Source organism: Vulpes vulpes, chromosome 2, assembly GCF_048418805.1.
Source record: "Vulpes vulpes isolate BD-2025 chromosome 2, VulVul3, whole genome shotgun sequence".
NCBI classification, from domain to species: Eukaryota; Metazoa; Chordata; class Mammalia; order Carnivora; family Canidae; genus Vulpes; species Vulpes vulpes.
The window spans coordinates 138,985,695-139,004,987 of NC_132781.1; the positions used below are offsets into that span (position 1 = coordinate 138,985,695).

Sequence of the window (19,293 nt, forward strand, 5' to 3'; positions counted from 1 at the left end):
CCACGTAACAGCAGGAATTTAAATTTCGTGGGTGCACATGCACTTGTGTGTGTGTGTTGTGGACTGCTGTCTTTATGTCCCACTGGTCCTAAGCTGGACACCTAGCAGTTGTGAGCACAGACTGCATCATCCTAGCTGTGTGACCTTGGGCAAGTTCCTAAATCCTCTCTGTACCTCAGTAGTCTCATCTATAGAATGGCGACAACAGGGAGCCTGGGTGGCTCAGTCAGTTAAGCATCTGCTTTTGGCTCAGGTTGTGATCTCAGGGCCCTGGGATCGAGTCTCCCATTGGGCTCCCTGCTCAGTGGGGAACCTGCTTCTCCCTCTGTCTTGGCCTCTCTGTGTGTCTCTCATGAATAAGTAAATAAAATCTTAAAAAAATAATAAAACGGGGACAGCAGTACCTAGAGTTTTGGAAGGATAAAAAGAGTATGTAAAGCACTTAGCACAGCGGTGAAGGTGCTCAGAAGGTGTCACCTATTTTTATTTTTCTACCTATGAGGGGGTGGCACTATTTGGGGACCCAAGACAGGCCACGCAGATACCACCTCTCCACAACACAAGAGCCCATGAGGCCCCACCCCAGCTGGCTCCATGACTCTCCTCAGGCTGAGCTACTGGGTGCTTTTAACCACCTGCCAGGCAGACTGAGGGATTCATTTTGGTTCTTATCTGCTGACAGAGCTCCAATATCTTGATCTTCATGAAGGCCAGGGGCTCCTGTAGCCTCTTCTTGAAGGGCTTCCCAAATTAGATCAAGGGGTACCCCCTGAACTATCAGCTCCATCACAGCAAGAGTGGGGAGTGGAAGGGATGAAATGCGTACAGAGAAATCTAATGGATATGACCCTCCATGTGTCCCAGGCATCCCTGTTAGCTGGCCTGAGAGGTGTTCAGTGGATGCACATGCACGTGGCACACACATGCACACACACGCCCACCCCTCCAGTGCCACCCAGGCACAGCTCCTGTGCTCCTCCTCCTCTTCTCTCGCCCCCAACTTACTCCAACTGGTTGAGGTCTTCGCATTTGCTCAGCAACCAGCAGAGCGGCTCCACATGCTCCTGACTAAGGCCACAGCCCGTGAACCTGCTGGAGGAGGGGAAACAATCCCAAGGATGGGGTGCTGAGCCACGCTGATGTGCGCTGCCCTGGCTTGTCCTGGGTGTGGCCTCCAGTTCCCATGGGCCTCACCCAAGGTTGGATTCTCTGGAACTACCCATCATCCACCCCTTCCACCTCCCGCACAGCAGATCCCACCTGGCACTCCCAGACTTCTTCTGGGAAGGTGGTTCCCAGGGTATGATCTCTGACCAGCCACACCTGCATCACTTGGGAACATGTTCACATGCAATTTCTCAGAACTCAGCCCAGACCCACTGAATCAGAGACCATAGGGGCAAAGGTTTCTAGGTGGCTCTCATTCAAGCTCGAGTTGGAAACTTGAGACCCCAACCTCTTGGGGTCACACTGCTGACGAGATATGCAGGGTGGGGAGGGAGAGAAGGGTGATGCCTGTTCTTGCCTTTGATACTGGAATTGAGGTGAAGGTGATTCAGAGGTACAACCTCCCAGCTATAAAATAAGCCAAGGGGATGAAAAGTACAGCATAGGGATTAGAGTCAATAATATTGTAATAACATTGTACGGTGACAGATGGAGACTGTACTTCTCACGGTGAGTGCGGCCTAATGTACGGAGTTGTCCAATCACTAGGTTGCACACCTGCAACTAATACAACACTGTAGGTCAACTGTACTTTAATCAAAATGAATAAATAAGTAAATAGCCACACACAAAGTAACAGTAAGCCTGCCTTTGAAAGGTCTAAATTAATACTACCCAATAAAGTAAATGAGGGACCTATAACCAGCCAACAACTAAAAAGAAAAAAAAGGGAAGAAGAAGAATCTTAAAATCAGAAAGTACCTAAAATCAATAGCTCAGATTTTTATCACTGGTCCTCTCCTTCCTGATTTTTTTCCCTGTTCCTAAGTTCTTTATTATACTATTATTTACTTCCTATTTTTAAATCAGCTCATTCTTTTCACTAGATGCATTTATTGTAAAAGGAAACCTTGTATTAGTCACTCAAATGGAAAAGTGGCACACATGCCACAAACAGACCATAAGCAGAAGGACACATGAAACGAGAGCCAAATATCATCATTAAATTCCAGCCAGAGTTTCCTTGCTGAAGGCTCTCTCCCTTTACTAAAAAGGGGGGGCTCAGTAAATATTACAGCTGTGCTAAAATCATGCCAACACCCAACCCTGACTTCCTCTTGGCCTTAATCAGACGGAGAATCGAAAAGGGAATAATGATCTCACTATGGGACTCAGTGACATTGAACTACTGTACTTGTGCCTTAAAAATCATCTAATCCTGGTCTCGGTCCTACAGTTTGGAAACCTCTGAAATTAAAAACAATTGAGGCATTCTAGAAGTCAGGGGTAGCATTGGGCTAGGACAGGAGGTGGGAAACTCCTGCCCAGGACCCCCTGGTTTTTGCAAACTAAGAATAATTTCTTCACTTTCAAATGGTGGAGAAAAAAAAAAATCAAAAGAAGAATGCTTTGCGACACGTACACAATATTTGAAATGCAAGTCTCAGAGTCCATAAATGAGAGAGTTCTGCTGGCCCGCGGGCATGCGCATTTGCTATAAAGCAAATATCATCCCTGCTGCATTCAAGCTACATTGGGGGGTTGGGTGGTTGTCACAGAGATCGTGTGGCCTGTAAAACCCTAATTCCTTCCAATCTAACCTTTCCAGGCAAAGTCTGTTGGCCCTGGGACAGGGAAAACTGGAGAACTGCCTGGCTGCCCCCAGTTACTGCCACGTGACCACAGCTGTGAGGCTTATAGGACGTGGTGCGCAGAGAAGGCTCTATAATGATGCCCTGCAGATATTCAACATATTTTGATACTATTTATTGTTACTTCACAGTGGAGGAGGCTGATGCAGACAGGAGAAGGGTCTGGTCCAAGGTCTCTTGGTGAGCCAGTGGCCTCAGACAGTTACCAGAAACATCATCTTTGCATTTGAAGGTTGTCCTCCACCCCATTATCCTGCCTCTGTTGCAGCACCTCCTCCCCCTCACCGAGGCAGCCATGGAGCACCAGTCCAGGAGCCAGCAGGGTCAGGACACTTGCATCTGTGTGTGCCTCACGCTTTACACATTGCCTCCATTAATCCTGGCAAACATCCTGCAACATGGTGGCTCCCTTTTCAGCTGTGGAAGCTGAGGGTCACAGGGGTTAAGGAGCTTGTGCAAGGCACCAAGCCCTGTGGAGCTGGCATTTAAAGCCTGGTGGGCAGGTTAAGAAGTCCTTTTCCTTGGATCAGGCCCCAGAGCTCTGGTCTAGTCTGACAGGTACTCTTTATGTGCCTGTGCCAAAGCCTGGCCCTCTCTGGACCTTGCTTCTTGATGTTGGAGGAAACAAGTCTCCTTGCTGGGTCCTTTCAAGGAAATGCCCTGCATTGGTGGCACTCTGCTCTAGGCATTCGAGAGGCAGGTCTACTTGTCCCCAATACCTATCAGCAGCCAGGGCGCAGTTTCAGGGACTTACCCACAGCACTCGCCTTCATGCTCCTCACCAGACCTGAAGTGCAGTGTCATGTGATACAGGGACCTGGGGAAGACAGCACCTGAGTTAGCCACCCTTGGCCACAGCCTCAGGATGATCCTGGGGGCAGGCACCCCTTCCTCCAGAAGCCAAGCCCCTGACTGGGGTCCTACTGCCTCCATCCCACCCCCTTACACCACCAGGACCTAGGCACAACCCTCTAGGACTAGACCCAGTTGTCCAAGGGTAATGCTCACCTGATATCCACCTTCTGAACCCGGGGGCATAAGCTGAAGAGGTCGGCCAGCAGGAGGAGGCTCTTTGGGGAAAGCCTCGTCTGGCTTAGCCTGAGAAGGAAAGGAGTGGGGCCTTATGTAGGCAAGTTGGAGCCAAGCAAGAGTGGGCAAGTAGCCTGGATGGTCTGGAGGCAAAGGAGAAAGAGGAGAAGGAGGGCTGGCAGGTCAGCAAGGTAATCAAAGGGGAAGGCAGGGACCCAGGATGGACAAATAATGACTTAGAGTCAAGCAGACTTGGGTTTGAGCCCCACATCTGCTTATTGGCAGACCGTGTCCTTGGACCGGTCACTTAATTTCTGGAAAACTAGGCCTGTCCATGGTATACCTTCCTTGCACGTGTAGTGAGGACCTCATTATATCAAGCTGGTGCACTGCCTGGTGAGATGCCCATGCCTGTTTTATTATTATATTGTTTCTGTCCTCAAGCACAGACTTAACAGGTGAGTCCTGCTGAAAGGGAGTGGGAAGCTTTAGGCCCTTGGAGTCGTATCTCAGTGATTTGGGACTAGATCACTCGTTGTTGTTGGGGGCTGTCCAGTCGGATGTTTAGCATCATGCCATACCTCTACCCACTAAACACCATTTGTAGCCTCCCTCTCTCCATCTACTGCCCTCTGCCATGACAATGGAAAGTATCTCCATTGCCACATGTCCCCGAGGGGCAAAATCCCCTGGTGGCTGTGAACCACTGCCTTAGAGAAAGTGAGATGGCTCCATCTTGCCTTTGGAGGCATCCTTGGCACCTCCACGTCCCTTGCCCCATAACCCTTCCATCAGCTTGTCTTGCCTGTTCCACTCTCAAGATCCACCCAGAATCCACCTGCTTCTGCTCCAGCCCCACAAGTTTCTGGCCCATACCATCTCTGACCCCACATAGCCTCTTCCCTGCTCTCATTTCCACTCTTGTCCCTCAACCCTTTTTCTTCCCAGCAGCCAGACTGAGCTTTTGAAAACGCATATCACAGGGGTGCCTGGGTGGCTCAGTCTGCCTTCAGCTCAGCAGGGAGCCTGCTTCTCCCTCTTGCTCTGCCTGCCACTCCCCCTGCTTATGCTCGGTCTCTCTCAAATAAATAAAATCTTAAAAAAGAAAAAAAAGAAAGAAAACAAGCCTCATGCCTCTGCCTTTCAAGTCCCCTTGAACAAAACCCTCAGGCCCCTCCCCATGGCTCCCAGGTCCCTCTCTCCACCTCCCCTCCTGCCAGTGAGCTGGCCACATCACCCTTCTGACTGTTCCTTGCCTCAGAACCTCATACATGCTCTTCCCTCTGTTTGGAATGCAGTTCCCTGTTCTTCACAAGGCTGGGTCCCTTTGGTCCTTCAGGTTGAACTTTAGTATCTGTCCTCAGAGGCATCCCCTGACTACCCTCACCTTTGCAGGCACTCTATCACATTATCTAGAAAAATACCTTCTCACTGTCTGAATTCGTCTTCCTTGCTCATTGTCCGGCTCCCTCTACTACAAGGTTAGCTCTAAGAAGACAAGGACCTCGTCTCTTTTCCTCCTCCCTCTCTGCTGTGTCTCCAGCCCTCCAAAGTGTATGGACTGAGTAGTACAAAGTGTGAGCCCTGGCGAGGGGCAGGCTGGCTGCCTCATTCCAAAGACAGAGGAGAGCTGGGGGCTGGTGCTGTGTGACGTGGGCACAGAGAAGTCCCCTGGTCCAGGGTTTCCCACCTGCTCATCTTAGCCTTCCACTTTGTGTGTCCAAAGGCGCATCTGCCCACCTCTGGAGTGGCCCACAGCTCCTGCTTTCCTTTCTGGTGGGACTCGGGGAGAGGCAAGATCCGGCTGTGAAGTGAGCTGCCTCGGGCGTCCCAGAGAGCCTTAGCATTAGGACTTATGTTGCTGTTATTAATGGTATGATTTAATTTCCCGTTGTATCTTTCCATCCCAGCTGCAGCTGCTTTCTCCCCTGCTGGAAGGGTATTTAAAGAAAATCCTTTTTAAATTCTAACCAGTCTGAGCTGAAATTAGAAAGTAGAGTTTTTAAATACTTTTGAGGACGCTGCTTAAGTTCCCCTTTTGCGGAGTGAGACGGTGACCTTTAAAAACTGGTGTGTGACATATACACCACCTATATCTGTGAAGTCCCTTTCTAGGAGCTGGTGACCTTTCCACAGGTGAGGAGAAGTATAGCAGCCCATTTACCATAGACCTTCCAGTCTTCAAGGTGTCTGGAGAGCCACTATCTTGCTTGAATCCCTACCCTGGGGGAGTGGTTGGGGAATAGGAGTCCCATTTTTCAGATGAGGAAACTGATCACATAGCACCCCCCAACCCCCCGAGGTTAGTGAGGTATTAGGGAAGAGCTCTCAGCAGTGCCAGATACAATGAATGATATAACAGCCCAAGAGAAAGGAGTGGCGGGGAAGGAGGGACGGCTTTGCCAAGCTGAGAGCCTCAGCCCAGCCCAGCCCAGGGAAATGGGAAAACTTGATCTTACTGCAGCAGGCTTAGCTGGGGCAGCCGGGGTAAGTGCTGCAGCAGGGTCTCCAGGCTCTGGTCGCTCAGGACCTCAAAGGACAATCTGTGAAACAGAGCATCTGAATGAGGTGAGGGAGCCTTGGGGAAAGCCAGGAGTGCACCCTCCCAGCCAGGGCCCTCAACACATTCCCTCCAAACTCTGGGCCCTTGAATTATCATTGAGGCTGGAGGGAAGGAAAGGTCATATAAGTTTGGAAAGTGCTGGTTAAGCCAAATCAAATAGTTGGGTTTGCAGCAGGACTTCTCAGGGGTTGAGTACACTGCTGTGCACTGTGACTGCTGGTTGAGAGGGACAGTGGGAAGGGCCACATGATTCCAGAGCTGGAAGCCTCCTGGAGGAACCTCTGCACCCTCTGTCCCAGGACTGGGCCTGGGTCTCCGAGCACTGGCAGCACAGGGGGCCTTCACTGAGGGGTGGTCCGCCCACAACACCTCCCCACACAGTTTCCCACCAGGCTCTAGATGATACATCATGCTACGGCCTCTGGTTGGGTCACTGTGGGCTTTACACACTTTTTTTTAGGCAATAGAAACTTTGCCCATGACAACATCTCACATGGAATGCCAAGATGTACCCAGGCAAAGTAGATAGATCTGCAGTGATAAAATTTGGGGGCCAGAGCCCCATCACTTTCCCTGGCATCCAATTACTGGAGTTCAGCATTAAGTACATTGATAACAATATTCCCGTATGTGGTCCCAACACTCTACAGTTGGCCAAGTGCTTTCATGCGACTATCTCACTTTTTTCAGCCACAACTGAGCAAGGGGGGCCCTCAGATCCCCATGTACACAGACCACCCAGCACTGCCTGAGGCACTTTATGCTGCAGAAGGTGAGTCATGGTAGGTAGTGATGTCCAGCTATCCTTGTGCCCCCTCCAGGGCCTGGCCCAGGACCTGGTGTACAGGTGGTGCTTAGCAATTTCATGATGGAAGAGGGCTTTTTTGCAGTACTTTTTGCAGCCATGCTACCAGAAGCAGCCTGAGTGTCCATCTAGACTCTAGAGAGGGGTGGTTGAAGAGCCTGTGGCACATCTAAACTGCAGAGGGTTAAAGCTAAAAGGCACAAATATAAAAAAATTAAAAATAAAAGGCACAAAAAATAAATAAAAATAAAAATAAAAGGCACAAATATACACATGTTGTGTAAAAACACATTAGAGACAGTCAGGGACAATTAATAATTCATAGGCTCCTTGATGACTTTTGTATGTCTCCTAAAAACATTAATATTTTAGGTCTGATAATGGTTTTGAGGTTATACTAAAAAAATAAATAGAGACTCCTGGGTGGCTCAGTCAGTTAAGTGGCCAACTCTCAGTTTCAGTTCAGATCATGATCTCAGGGTTGTGAGATTGTGCCCTGCATCTTAGTTCTGCGCTGGCCACAAAGTCTGCTTCAGATTCTCTCTCCCTCTCCTCCATCTCGCTCCCTCTCAAATAAATAAATAAATAAAATCTTTTTAAAGAAAGGGTACTTACCTTTTAGCTACATATACTTAAAATAACTACAATGAAGTTGTGAGGTGACTGGGATTGCTTTAAAATAATGTGTGTGCATGTGTGTGTGTTGGGGCCAGGGCATGATAATTATTGAGGAAAGTAGACAGGAACTGAGAGCCTATACCACTACTCACTCTGCTTTTATATATGCTCAAAAGTCTCTATAATAGAAGTATTTTTTTTTTAAATTAAAAAGTAACTTCACCGTGGGGGAAATCTGACAAACACTAGCTTGGCCAGGCGGTCAAGGTCAGGATCAACATGAGCCTGTGAGATGGGATGAGAAGGGTACTTCACCTCTGTGGTCATCTTCCCCCAAACCCTGGATCCCAGCTGCCCCATGAGAGAAACATCAGACACCCTCACACTGAGGGACATTTCACAAAATATCTATCGAGTACTCCTCAAACTGTCCAAGTCATGACAAAAAACACTAAGAAACTGTCACAGACCCGAAAGGCTGAGAGCATGATGCCTAAATGCAATGTGGGATCCTGGATGGGATTCTGGGTCAGAGAAAGGGTCCCAGGTGAAGAACTGGGGACATTTGAATAAAGCCTGGAGTGTGGTTAACAGAGCAAGGTTGCTGTCTCTGTTGCGACAAATGTACCATGACAGGTGATACTAACAACTGAGTAGGGGCAGGGGCAATGGGTGGAGGAAATCTCTGGACTAGGTTGGCAACTCTTCCGTAAGTCAGGCCTTAAAACTATTCTAAAATAAACATTTTATGGAAAAAGTTCATTGACTCCATGTTTCAGGAAAGCCACGATGTGCTGTCATGAGACAAAAGCTCACCGCAGAGATCTCACACGGTCAAATCCCATGTCTGTTAACAATGTCAAAAACCCCTTGGTCTGTGTCCACGTGTGTGTGCACATGGAGGAGGGTGTGGAAGGACACCAGGTGGCTGTGGATGAGGTGTCTCAAGGGTCATGGGGCATCAGAGATGGGAGCAGGAAATCAAGAACAAAGGCTGTAGTTGGGAAAACCGTGTCAAGTGAAGCCGTAGAATGCAGCGGGTCTGTGCCTGTGAACAGGTCAAACCTGAGCATGCACAAGGATAAGGAGTAGGGGGTCACAGGGACAAACGCCACCATGGACTGCATGAGAAGTATATATTTAGGTGAGGCAGGCTGCTCTTGGATTTCTTTATGTTAAGGTAATTTTTAAAAGAGATTTATTTATTTATTTATTCATGAGAGACACAAAGAGAGAGAGAGAGGCAGAGACACAGGCAGAGGGAGAAGCAGGACTTGATCCCCAGACCTCAGGATCACGACCTGATCTGAAGGCAGATACTCAACTTAAGCCATCCAAGCGCCCCTGTTAAGGTAATTATTGTAATAAAATTTTAACAGTGAGGACGAAGGCTGCCCATCTGTGGAGATGAAAAAGCTGAGGCATAAGGTATTAGAGCTATTTGCCCAAAGTCACCCAGCCTGCAGGAGACTGAGCCAGGACTCCTGGTTCCAGCTCCTGGCTCTGGTCACAGACCCCGGGGTTCTGGGGCTGAGTCAGCGGGTAACCAGGAGAGGGAGGCTCTGAGGAGGGGCCTTCAGAAATGATATGCTCTGGCCATGGAGGCAGGCACAAGGGGTGACAGGGTGGGGCTCCAGGGGCCAAGAGAACACACTGGGGCTCCCTGGTGCCTTGAGTTGAGTGGATGAGGAAGGGGAAGCCTGGGGCCCAGAGCAGCCTCTCCTAGTAGGGGGGTAAGTTGCCCTCTGGGGATGCAAGGAGACTTCTACCAATAGGTGAGGCTTGGGGTAAGTCTGCAGGGTGTGAGGGGAAGGGACCAGGAAAGACACCTGGCTTCTAACCAGGATACCCCCACCCCCACCCCAGGGCACCCGGCTGATGTCCACATTGTGCCTTCTAGGGCTGGGCCCTCCTTACTTACTCGACTTCCAGAGGCCCGGGGCACTTCTCCAGAGTCTCGCAGAGGCGGGTGAGGTTCAGGGGCTCCAGCTGACATTGCCTGAGGCTGAGAGGGGGCCATGGGCCAAGCAGGGGGTCCAAGAGGGCCCAGGGTCCTTGTGCAGCCCCATGGGCTCTCCCCTTCTCCCTGTACCTCTCCTCCTCAACCTCCAGGTAGGAGTCTCCCCTTGCAGGACATCCTCTGCACCCTAAGTCTCCCCTACAGCCCAATCCCCACCACTCAGTGATAGTAAAACCTACCCCCCACCAGTGCCTAGCTGCCCTCACTCAGTTCCAAGACTTCTCCACTACCACTACCCCTGCCTTGAGTCCGGACCACCGTTGTACTGGCCTGGGCCACTTTAACACCCTCCAACTCCCCTCCTGCCTCCCTGCCATCCGTTTCCACTTGCCAGTGTCTGATCTTTTAACAGATCTAACCTGACCAGGCCTCTCAGGTGATGACGCCCCCTGTAGCTCCCTATTACTCTCAGCCTAAAATTGAAAAGCTTTTTCTATGGCCTCACTCGCCTCCGCTGGCCCTGTATTGGCCCTTGCCACACTGACATGCTTCTCAAGAGCTAAGCCTTCCTCCCCCACGGCCTTTGCCCAAGCTGACCCAGGTGCCCGGGACACTCTTCCTCCTCCTCCTCCTCCTCTGGATAACCCTATTTGGTCCCCAGCTCAGGTGTCTCTCTTCAGAGGTGAGGAGGTCAAGGCCCAGAGTGGGCAGGGGCCCAGCCAAGGTCACACAGTCAAGGCAGAAGTAGAAATCTTCTGAGAAAACAACATGAAATCTTCTCCCCAGGGAGAACGCTGGGCCCCCAGCCCCTCACCAGCCCTCACACTGGCCCTCCTTCTTTTCCTTCTCTCAAACTCCTTTTCCCCCAGCCCAAGCCCCAGTCTCTCCTCCCTCCTGGACCTTTCACTCCTCTGGTGTTGACCCCCCAAAAGAAGTGGGTGAGAGTACCAGAAGCTCTTGGGGACGCAGCACTGATCAAAGGCCAAGAATGGGACTCCAGCTAGGAACTCTGGCGGACATCCACCAGCCAATCGATCCCTTGGAGTGAGGAGACCATTTTGAGAAGAAAGTTCACATCACGTACGTGCAAAGACAAGACTCAGAGGTCAGGGCTGCGGGGGCCTAGGGACAATCAAGTCCCTCCCCGACGGGTCCATAGAAGGGCAGCCAGAGTGAAAAAAGCCAGCAGCTTACACCTGTCCAGGTGGCAGCCCCTGGCTAGGTCAGGGGGAGCCAGGGCGGAGCCCCTCCTCTCTCTGATCACCAGTGAGGCAGGCGCGGACTTGGCCTTCCTGGGCCTCCACTCTCTAGGTTTCGAGAACCCAGAAAGGTCCCAGAAACGGAGACCCTGTCCCAGGAGGCAAGACCACCCTGGCCTCGGGCCCCTCCAGCTTCAGACAGCTCAGCTGGTCTGGCAATGCCCCTCTGTCCAGCTGCCCAGCTCCACAGGAGGCCGCCCCCCTGAGAGGCTTGCCAATCTCCTGTGAGAGACCAGCATGCCCAGCCCCACTAGGGGGCAGCTGGGAACATCCGTGCACAACCAACTACTACTAACTACTCATTGTTGACTGCAAAGGTGTGGAAACTTTTGCAGAGCACCAACGGTTCTTGGTTTCTCAAACACCATCCCCAGAGTGGAAAAGGCGGTGACTCATTGAAGTCGGAGGAAGCTGCAGAGGTCTGCAAAAGTCCCGAGGGGCAGAAGGCCAGCTGCTCTCCCTCCCCACAGCAGCAGGCAGTGGCCCCGTTCTGCTGGGGCCCAGCATGGTCTCCCCCGCAAGGGCACTGCCTCCGTTCAAGAGTGAGCTCAGCGGGCTCACTACTGCAAACCGACCGACACGGGCCACGTGCACAAGGGGTGCCAGGCCTGGGCGGTTACTGGAGGAAATGGAGACCAGGGCGAGAGGGGAGCCCAGCCCATCCCCCTCAGAGCTCTCCCTCCTCACCTGCCTCTTCTGTCACCTCTCAGGACCACGCGCTGGCTCTCGAAGCTGCAGAGGCAGAGGAGAGAGACCAGACAGCCCGGTCAAGGAAGGTCTGGAGGGCAGCTCACCCTCTCAGCAAATGCCACGATATACACACAAGCCTAACTACGCTGACTGAGGTACATACAAAGCACACCACCGACGGGCCGTCCTTTTATGCTCACAACAGCCCCACGAGGTAAGGAAGTATTCTTACCCCTCCTCGACAGATGAGGAAATGGGTACAGAGAGGCTCAGTGACCTGCCCAAAGCTGCACAGCAGATTCGTGGTGAGCCTGGATTTGAACTGGGTCTGTCTGTGCTCACACCTCCCAGTCTTGAAAGGGGAGGGATGGGGAGACCTTATGGAAACCGTGGCTCATCTGCATGGCCTGGCTCCAGGCTGCCTGGCCTGGTGACTTCCCTTTTATAAGTCTCATCGGCTCCAGAGACCCCATGACTGAGACCTGTCCTGAGCACTTAATGGCCACCAGGGAGCTTCCAGTTTCTGTAAAAGTCTCCCAGGACAGTCCAGAGGGTGAGCAAGGGAGAGTTTCTGGATTGTGTCCCGTGGCAAATTTGGAGAGATGGGAGTGTCCTGGGGCTACTTTCATTCATCTGTCCATTCAATCATTCAGCAGACACCTATGACATGCTCATTGGACCTGGTGCTATGCAGGGCCCCGAGGAGGTGACACTGTGAACGGGACAGACAAGGAGGTATGGTGGGAGCCGATGGCCTGTGCAGTCAGGGGGCAGGGCGGGGGTCCAGAGGCACACTCACCTGATATCCAAGTGAAGAAGCCACTGCAGAGTCGAGAAGCACTGGATCAAAATAAACACTGTATCCAGGGACAATCCATTCTCACTGAGGCTGGAGAATCACAGGGGTGACGTTGGCGGAACCCAGGGCTCTTTGTGGTCAGAGCCCAGGGTGGGGGAGGGCTGTCCCTCAGTCTGAATGACAGAGCTCATGGAACCCCATATGGGCACCTCTGTACAGATGGGGAAACCGAGGCCCAGAAAGCAGCAAGGTCTTGCCCAAGGTTATGAGACATGTTGGTGACAGAGCTGAGATTAGAATTCTGGCTCTCTGGGTCTACCATGAATCTGGGGAGGGCTTTCAGGCCGGAATTGTGCCTCAGTTTCCCCGCCTGATAAAAGAAGGGCAGTGCCCAGTGCAAAATGAAAATGCAAGGGCTCCCATTCAAAAGTCAGGAACAAAGCTTTCCCTTGCTTTCGGGTCTGTCAATCTGTCATGGTGTTTTGTATTTGCCATTTAATGTTGCACTCCTCTGGCATGGGCACTGGTGGGTGAGCTCAGATCTCACAGGCCAGGGGGGTCACAGTACTGAGAAGGTCATGTGGGGATTTGCCCCCCAAACTACATATAATTTGCCTGCAATGGTGAGGCCTTCCTCCCCACTCACAAGCAGGCCCAGAATAGGAGAAGTAACAGCTTCTTCCCAGATCCCACAGAAAGACTGAGCAGGAAGGGCCCTCAGGCCACAGCACTCATTCTAAAGTTGTAGACAAAACCAAAGCCACCCCCTCTACACTTCACCTGTTAACTGGGAATCAGGGAACCAGAGAGGTGATACAACTTGCCTGGGCTTGCCTGGGGTCACACAGAGAAGCTAACAGTTGTGAGCTCTCTCCAGGGCTCCTCTCATGTTAGCCCTGAAAAGCTCAGGAGGAAGAGAGGGATACGTAGAAGCCCAAAGCACAGGGCCTTCTAGCATCCCGAAGCTCTGGTCTGTTGCAGGCAGGTCTGGGGTTGCTGGCCTCCTTCCTGGGCCTCCCTCCCACACTCAACATCTTGCCTCACTCTGGTCTCCAGCTGCCCTGGGCATCCTGCTCACGTGTTCCATCTGGTACACATCCTCCCTGTCTAGCCTGCACCCTGGCAACAGCCCCTCCCTGCAACCCAGGGCCAGAGGGCTGCCAGTCATTAGGATAACTAGCCATTAGCTAACACTTCCCACCCAGGCTTGCACTGCCCTACGTGGCCTGGGCCTCCCGGAGAGCCTGTGTGGAGCCACAAGTCGGGTTCAAGAAGTAAAACCTTAAGTCAGGGGCTAGACCACTGAGTCCGAGGCCAGTCTCTCTTAATGAGACTCACAGCAACGAACTACCCTTTTGGAGCACTTACCATTTGCCAGGGACTGGACCAGGCGATTAACATGCATTTTCTGATTTAAGTCTTTATAATAACCCCAGGAGGGAATGAGAGGACAGAGAACACTCCCTACACACACACACACACACACACACACACACACACACACCTCCTCCCAATGAGGACAAGCCTCAGAGGCCTTACTCACTTCAAGGACTGCAGAGCACCCAGCCCTGGGAGCAGCTGAGCCAGCTGGGCCACGCCTTCGTCCCCCAGAGCATTGCCTGAGAGGCTGGGAGGGGCAAGGGGGCCAACAGGTTAGTGGAGGACAGGGATGGGGCCCATGGGAGCTCTCTCTCCACCCCTGGGCTCAGTCACTCAGCTTCTTCTAAAACTGGGACATGGCCCTGGGCTGCCAGGCCAGATCTCAGCAGATCTCACATGGATTGGCTGGTGTTTCCCCCATGGTTTCCATCCTGAGATTTGTGACCCTTGTGAGTCAACGGTAGGCTTTAGAGGGGGTCATATGTGGGGGACCTGCATTTTAGGGGGAAGGGACACACCCCTTGTCAGACTCTCTAAGGGGTTCCTGACTGCTTGTGCAGGGAAGGACCGCTGACCTCAATCTCAAAAAATCAAAAGAAACCCCCCCACACTAACATCCACTGGCTGATGGGCACCACCCACCCGCCCTCCAACAGCCAGCACTCACTCCAGGTGACTGTGGTGGCAGCTTCCTCCCAGGGCCCTGCAGAGCTGCTCTAGGTGCTTGGCTTGCAAGCCACAGTGTGTCAGCCTGCGGAGGAGGAAACACAGCTCCTCAGAACAGAGGTAAGAGTGGCCACCACACCCAGGCACACAGGCAGACAGTCTTGCAGAAGAGGGACAGGAATGTGTCTTTCACCCAGACAGAGACTGCGAGCACCAGCACACAACACACACATAAGACCTCCCACACAGGTAATCAAGAGCCAGAGATAGAGACACAGGGAGGCAAGGAGACAGAGATGGAGTGACACGGAGATGAGACACAGAAGAGACAGATGCAGAGACACACGTGCATATGTAGGCATACACACACACCTACACACACATGCACGAACACAGCTATGCACACACACATACATGCATATGTGCACATATACCTACACACAAATGCACTTGCAGGGCATTCACACACAGGCATGCATGCATGCTTACACATATGCTTGCATGCACATGCACCTATGCACACACATGCACACACACCCCTATGCACACACACATGCATGCATGCACGTGCACCTACACACACATGCACTTGCAGGGGTGTGCACACACAAAGGCATGTGCGCACACCTATGCACACATACCTATGCACACACATACATAAACATACACATGCACTTGCAGGGGTGTACACACATGCACAGGCATGCTTGTGCACCTATACACACACACAGACACATGCACACTCACCTATGCACACACACAAACACATGCATGTGCACATACACACAGTGCCTGAGGAGGACAATAACAAAGGGTAGCAAAAACCAAGAAACAGAAAATACGAGAGAAACAAGATAGAGACAGATAGGGAGATTCAGACAGACACAGAATAAAAGAGAAAGCCAGAAGAATACGAATGGGCGCCCTGTGAGGGCTGAGCTAAGCTCCAGGATGAGGAAAGAAGGGGCCACATGTCCCCATTCTCCCTATCCAGAGTCCCCACAGCCTGTCAGCTGCTGGAGGTCAGGTGAGTTGTGAGGAGTGGGGGCCCCTCAGGTGGGGAAGGTCACTGAGGGGACTGCCCTGTGAGCCCCATCTGCTGTAGGCTGAACAGGGGAGGAGGGAGGCAGGGAAGCCATGCCACACTCCTGAATAGAGCAGGCCGTGTCCTCCAGGGAGCACCTGGGGGTAGGCTTTGAGCAGAAGGGAAGAGGGGGGAGCCACCAGGGCCTGTAGGCCATTACCGTACCTGATCCTCGTGGAGCGCAGGGGCAGCTCAAAGGGCACCTGGTGCGTGAGGCTGTCCCGAAGCGCAGTCCTGGAGGGACACACACCAGGCCAGGCTGAGCAAACTCCTCAGCCACTAAGTCCACCCTCAGCCTCACCTCCTACTGTTCAGTCTCCGCACAAGGCCTGGAGATGGCCAGACTGTGGTTCCACTTGGGCCCCTTGGCTTCCTGGCTGTGTGACCTGGGACCAATTACGTAGCCTCTCACCGGGACAATGTATGTGAATCGCTTCAGGACAGGGCATGCCAAAGGGAGCCAGAAGGGTCTAACCCCAATCAGAACTACAGGCCAAGCGATCCACAGATCCTTGCGATTTAAGCCAAAGGACATACATTTATGCGTGGCTCTCTGGCTACCCCATCCCAATCCCAGGATGCCATTCTGCCTCACGAGGAAATGGGGAGGCAGTCTGTCCTCTGACACTCGCCCTCCCGGCTGCATTCCCTGCCAAGCCTGTTGTCTGCCTGCTTCTTTGTGAATTTGTCAAGGTCCCGAGAGTTGAGTGATACTGTCCAGCTGGGGAGGTCGTGGAGGGTCTGGCCCAGGCTCATGACAGGGCCAGGATGATGCTGTGTCCTACCTCTTCCAGATCCCCTCTTGCTCCTCCTGCTCTGGGGCAAATGTGAAGACCACAGTTTTATGCAGCAGGCTGCAGAGAGAGAAGAGAAGAAGAAGGAGACAAGAGGCTTATGGGGGTCCCTGTGTCATTTTCTAACCTCGCCTGGAAGGATCTCAAATAAGTCATCCTCTGCCTCGAGCTGCAGCCACTTCTGACTTTGCTATGACTTCCTGTGCGTCTGGGCACCTGAAAACCTTCTACCACAGAGATTTTGCAAACTTACCAACTTTAGTTTCCTGTCAAGTCTTTGAAAGAAAACTTCAGTTCTGCTTTATGTCTGCCTCCGGCTGAGACCCTCCTCCCTCTGTTCTGTGCTCACCCAGGGCATCCCCAGCTGAGGGCACTCATCCCAGCACAGCGAGGTCCTTGCCAGGTCTGGGACGGGTCCTGACAGCCCATACGAAGCTGTAACTTAGAGCAGGAGCATCCCTAACCTCACCTGTGTAAACTGAATGTAAAATACACATTTCTTTTTTTTTTTTTAAAAGATTGTTTAAAAAGATAATTTATTTGACAGAGAGAGAGTGAGAGAGAGAGAAAGCATGAGCAGAGGAGGGGCAGAGGGAGAAGCAGACTTCCTGCTGAGCAGGGTGTCCTACTGGGGGCTCCATCTCAGGACCCTGAGATCATGACCTGAGCAGAAGGCAGATACTTAACCCACTGAGCCACCCAGGTGCCCCTAAATACACATTTCTCATTGCAGAGGTCATATTTCTTCCATGTGGAGAACTTATAGTAAAGTAAGAAGAAAATAAAGAAAAATCACCCACCACCTCTTCCACCTGTCAGTAACTGCTGATAACATTTGGGAGTGGGTTTTTCAAGTCTTTTGTTTTTAAAATGCAATTAATGTTCTTTTTTAATTTTCTTAAAAAATGGGATTAAAGGACAGATTCTCATTGAAAAATTAGTTTTTCAAGGGATAGGTGAAACAAGGGGGACAAAATGTTGAAAAATTATTGGTGGGAACTGGGGTGTTTACCACACCATTCTCCCTACCTTTTGAGCGTGTTTGAAAAGCTTTATTATAAAAATGGTGGATTAAAATTTGTATGTTTATTTACTATATCACAGCCATCCCTCTATACTAAAATTGTACCTACATCATCATTTTTCACTGAGTTTTTCTCTCTGAAAGTAACTTAGTTTACTCACCCAATACTCAACTGTTGCATATTTAAGGTAAGTTCACTTTTTCTTGTTATAACCAATACTGAGGTGAACATTCCTGCATCTAAATGTGTTTACACCAGCAGGCTGATTTCTTTAGTGTAAATTCCTAGAAATGAATGGCATGTCATTTGGAATGAGCTAAGGATCCTTTATTGGATCATTATATACAGTGAACAAAGGCTCCCTAATCTCTCTTCTGGGTTATTCAGTGTCTCTCTCTTCCTTTGAGGGGTGTTTAAAGCAGGAACCACCCTCCCCAGTTAAGAGCCCCTCAGGGTGGGGATTGTGTTGACATTAATTAGCATCTGTCTTCAGATCCCCAGACTGAATACTGAGACTTACAGAAACAAGGTTGGGCCCTGTCTTGGGTCAGGTTCCCTAGAGGCAGAGTCTGAGCCTCTGAATGGGGCAGAGGGTCAAGTGTCACTGATCACTTGTGTATGTGATATACTGAAGGCCTGCTCTCAGGAAAAAACAGTGGGGGACCATGGGAAGCAGAGAAGAGCAGGTCCTTGGCCTGATCCTACAGGGAACTCTGGAGTGTGAATGGCACCAAAAGTTTGTCCCACTTAAGGCAAGGAGGCTGGAGAGTGATACCTCTACCTCTGTCATTGGCCACCCCTGGTTGGGGGAATTGGGAGGGTAACCACCCAGGCATCCTATCAGCTCACTCGGGGTAGTTTCCTGGAGAAGGTATAAAGGGTGGGTAGCCAACACCCATAGCACCTGGGAAAAGAGGATTTGGGCAGGGCCTCAGCAGCATCTTCTCCAGGTCCCAAAGGCCTGGGCGCAGAAGGAATTCTAAGGTCTTTCAGAGAATGATGGGAGAGCCCCAGAGCTCCAGGCTGGAGGTAGCAGTGGGTTACAGTGGCCCACTGGGGGGGTCCTACCTGATGTGAAGCTCTGCCAAGTTCTGGCACGTGTTCACCGCACTCAGCATACAGTGTACCCTGTCCACGGATAGCCCGTTGTTGCTGAGGCTGTGGAGAAGAGGGAGGGGGTGGCAGTCAGCAGGCAGCTGAAGTCCCCAGCCTGAGACAGCTCCAGTCCCCTCCTCCTGGCACAGTAGCTTGCTGGCTGTCACTCCTGGGATGTCCTGGGTCCTTAAGCAGAAGCTCAAAGGATTCTGGCCCATGTGGTTGAGCCAAGAGCTGCATGACTCCGCTGCCCTACTCAGAGAATAACGTTCTACAGCTTGAGTGAGAAGAACTGACTCACTGTTTCCACCTCTCTCAGCCTGTTTCCTGGTCTGTAAAATAACCACCATTTTAATCCCATTTTACAAATGGAGAAACTGAGGCCCAGAGACATTATGTTAAAGCTAATAAGTGACAAGAGTTAGGATTGAATGCCCAAGGCAAGGCCCCAGAGGTCTGTTGCTCAACCTCAACATTATGCCATCCAATCCATTCTTGATGCTTAGACCTCAACACATCCAATCCAAACACCACCCCACCCAATACCATGTAACCCCACAGCACATCCAACAGCCTACTACCCTATCTTTCCATCCCACCACCTCAACAACCCACCCCTTTACCTCAGCATGGTACCCACACCCTAACAAACCTCTTCCTACTCCAACACCCCAAAACCCATCCACCCAAGACCTAATGCAACACCC

The 19,293-nt window shown here is 51.4% G+C and overlaps 1 protein-coding gene across 13 annotated transcripts in view; it reads right to left on the reverse strand.

The window, feature by feature from the left end:
- The window catches only part of NLRC5 (NLR family CARD domain containing 5), an 81,155-nt gene that overhangs the window by 21,013 nt on the left and 40,849 nt on the right, over positions 1 to 19,293 (reverse strand). For 9 of the 13 annotated variants that reach the window (XR_012000050.1, XM_072750182.1, XM_072750179.1 and 6 more), the window contains 13 exons: positions 18,560 to 18,649; positions 16,458 to 16,526; positions 15,838 to 15,906; positions 14,590 to 14,673; positions 14,086 to 14,169; positions 12,543 to 12,632; positions 11,741 to 11,785; positions 10,743 to 10,832; positions 9,756 to 9,839; positions 6,308 to 6,391; positions 3,828 to 3,917; positions 3,574 to 3,636; positions 1,006 to 1,092 (listed from right to left, as the gene is read on the reverse strand). Coding sequence is in view for 12 of the 13 variants with exons in the window: in XM_072750182.1 (XP_072606283.1) it covers positions 1,006 to 1,092; positions 3,574 to 3,636; positions 3,828 to 3,917; positions 6,308 to 6,391; positions 9,756 to 9,839; positions 10,743 to 10,832; positions 11,741 to 11,785; positions 12,543 to 12,632; positions 14,086 to 14,169; positions 14,590 to 14,673; positions 15,838 to 15,906; positions 16,458 to 16,526; positions 18,560 to 18,649 (1,029 nt within the window). In the remaining variant the exon portion in view is untranslated. Of the gene's footprint in view, positions 1 to 1,005; positions 1,093 to 3,573; positions 3,637 to 3,827; positions 3,918 to 6,307; positions 6,392 to 8,999; positions 9,179 to 9,755; positions 9,840 to 10,742; positions 10,833 to 11,740; positions 11,786 to 12,542; positions 12,633 to 14,085; positions 14,170 to 14,589; positions 14,674 to 15,837; positions 15,907 to 16,457; positions 16,527 to 18,559; positions 18,650 to 19,293 lie in introns of those variants that run through there. The other 4 variants (XM_072750180.1, XM_072750176.1, XM_072750185.1 and 1 more) reach the window with 2 other exon arrangements.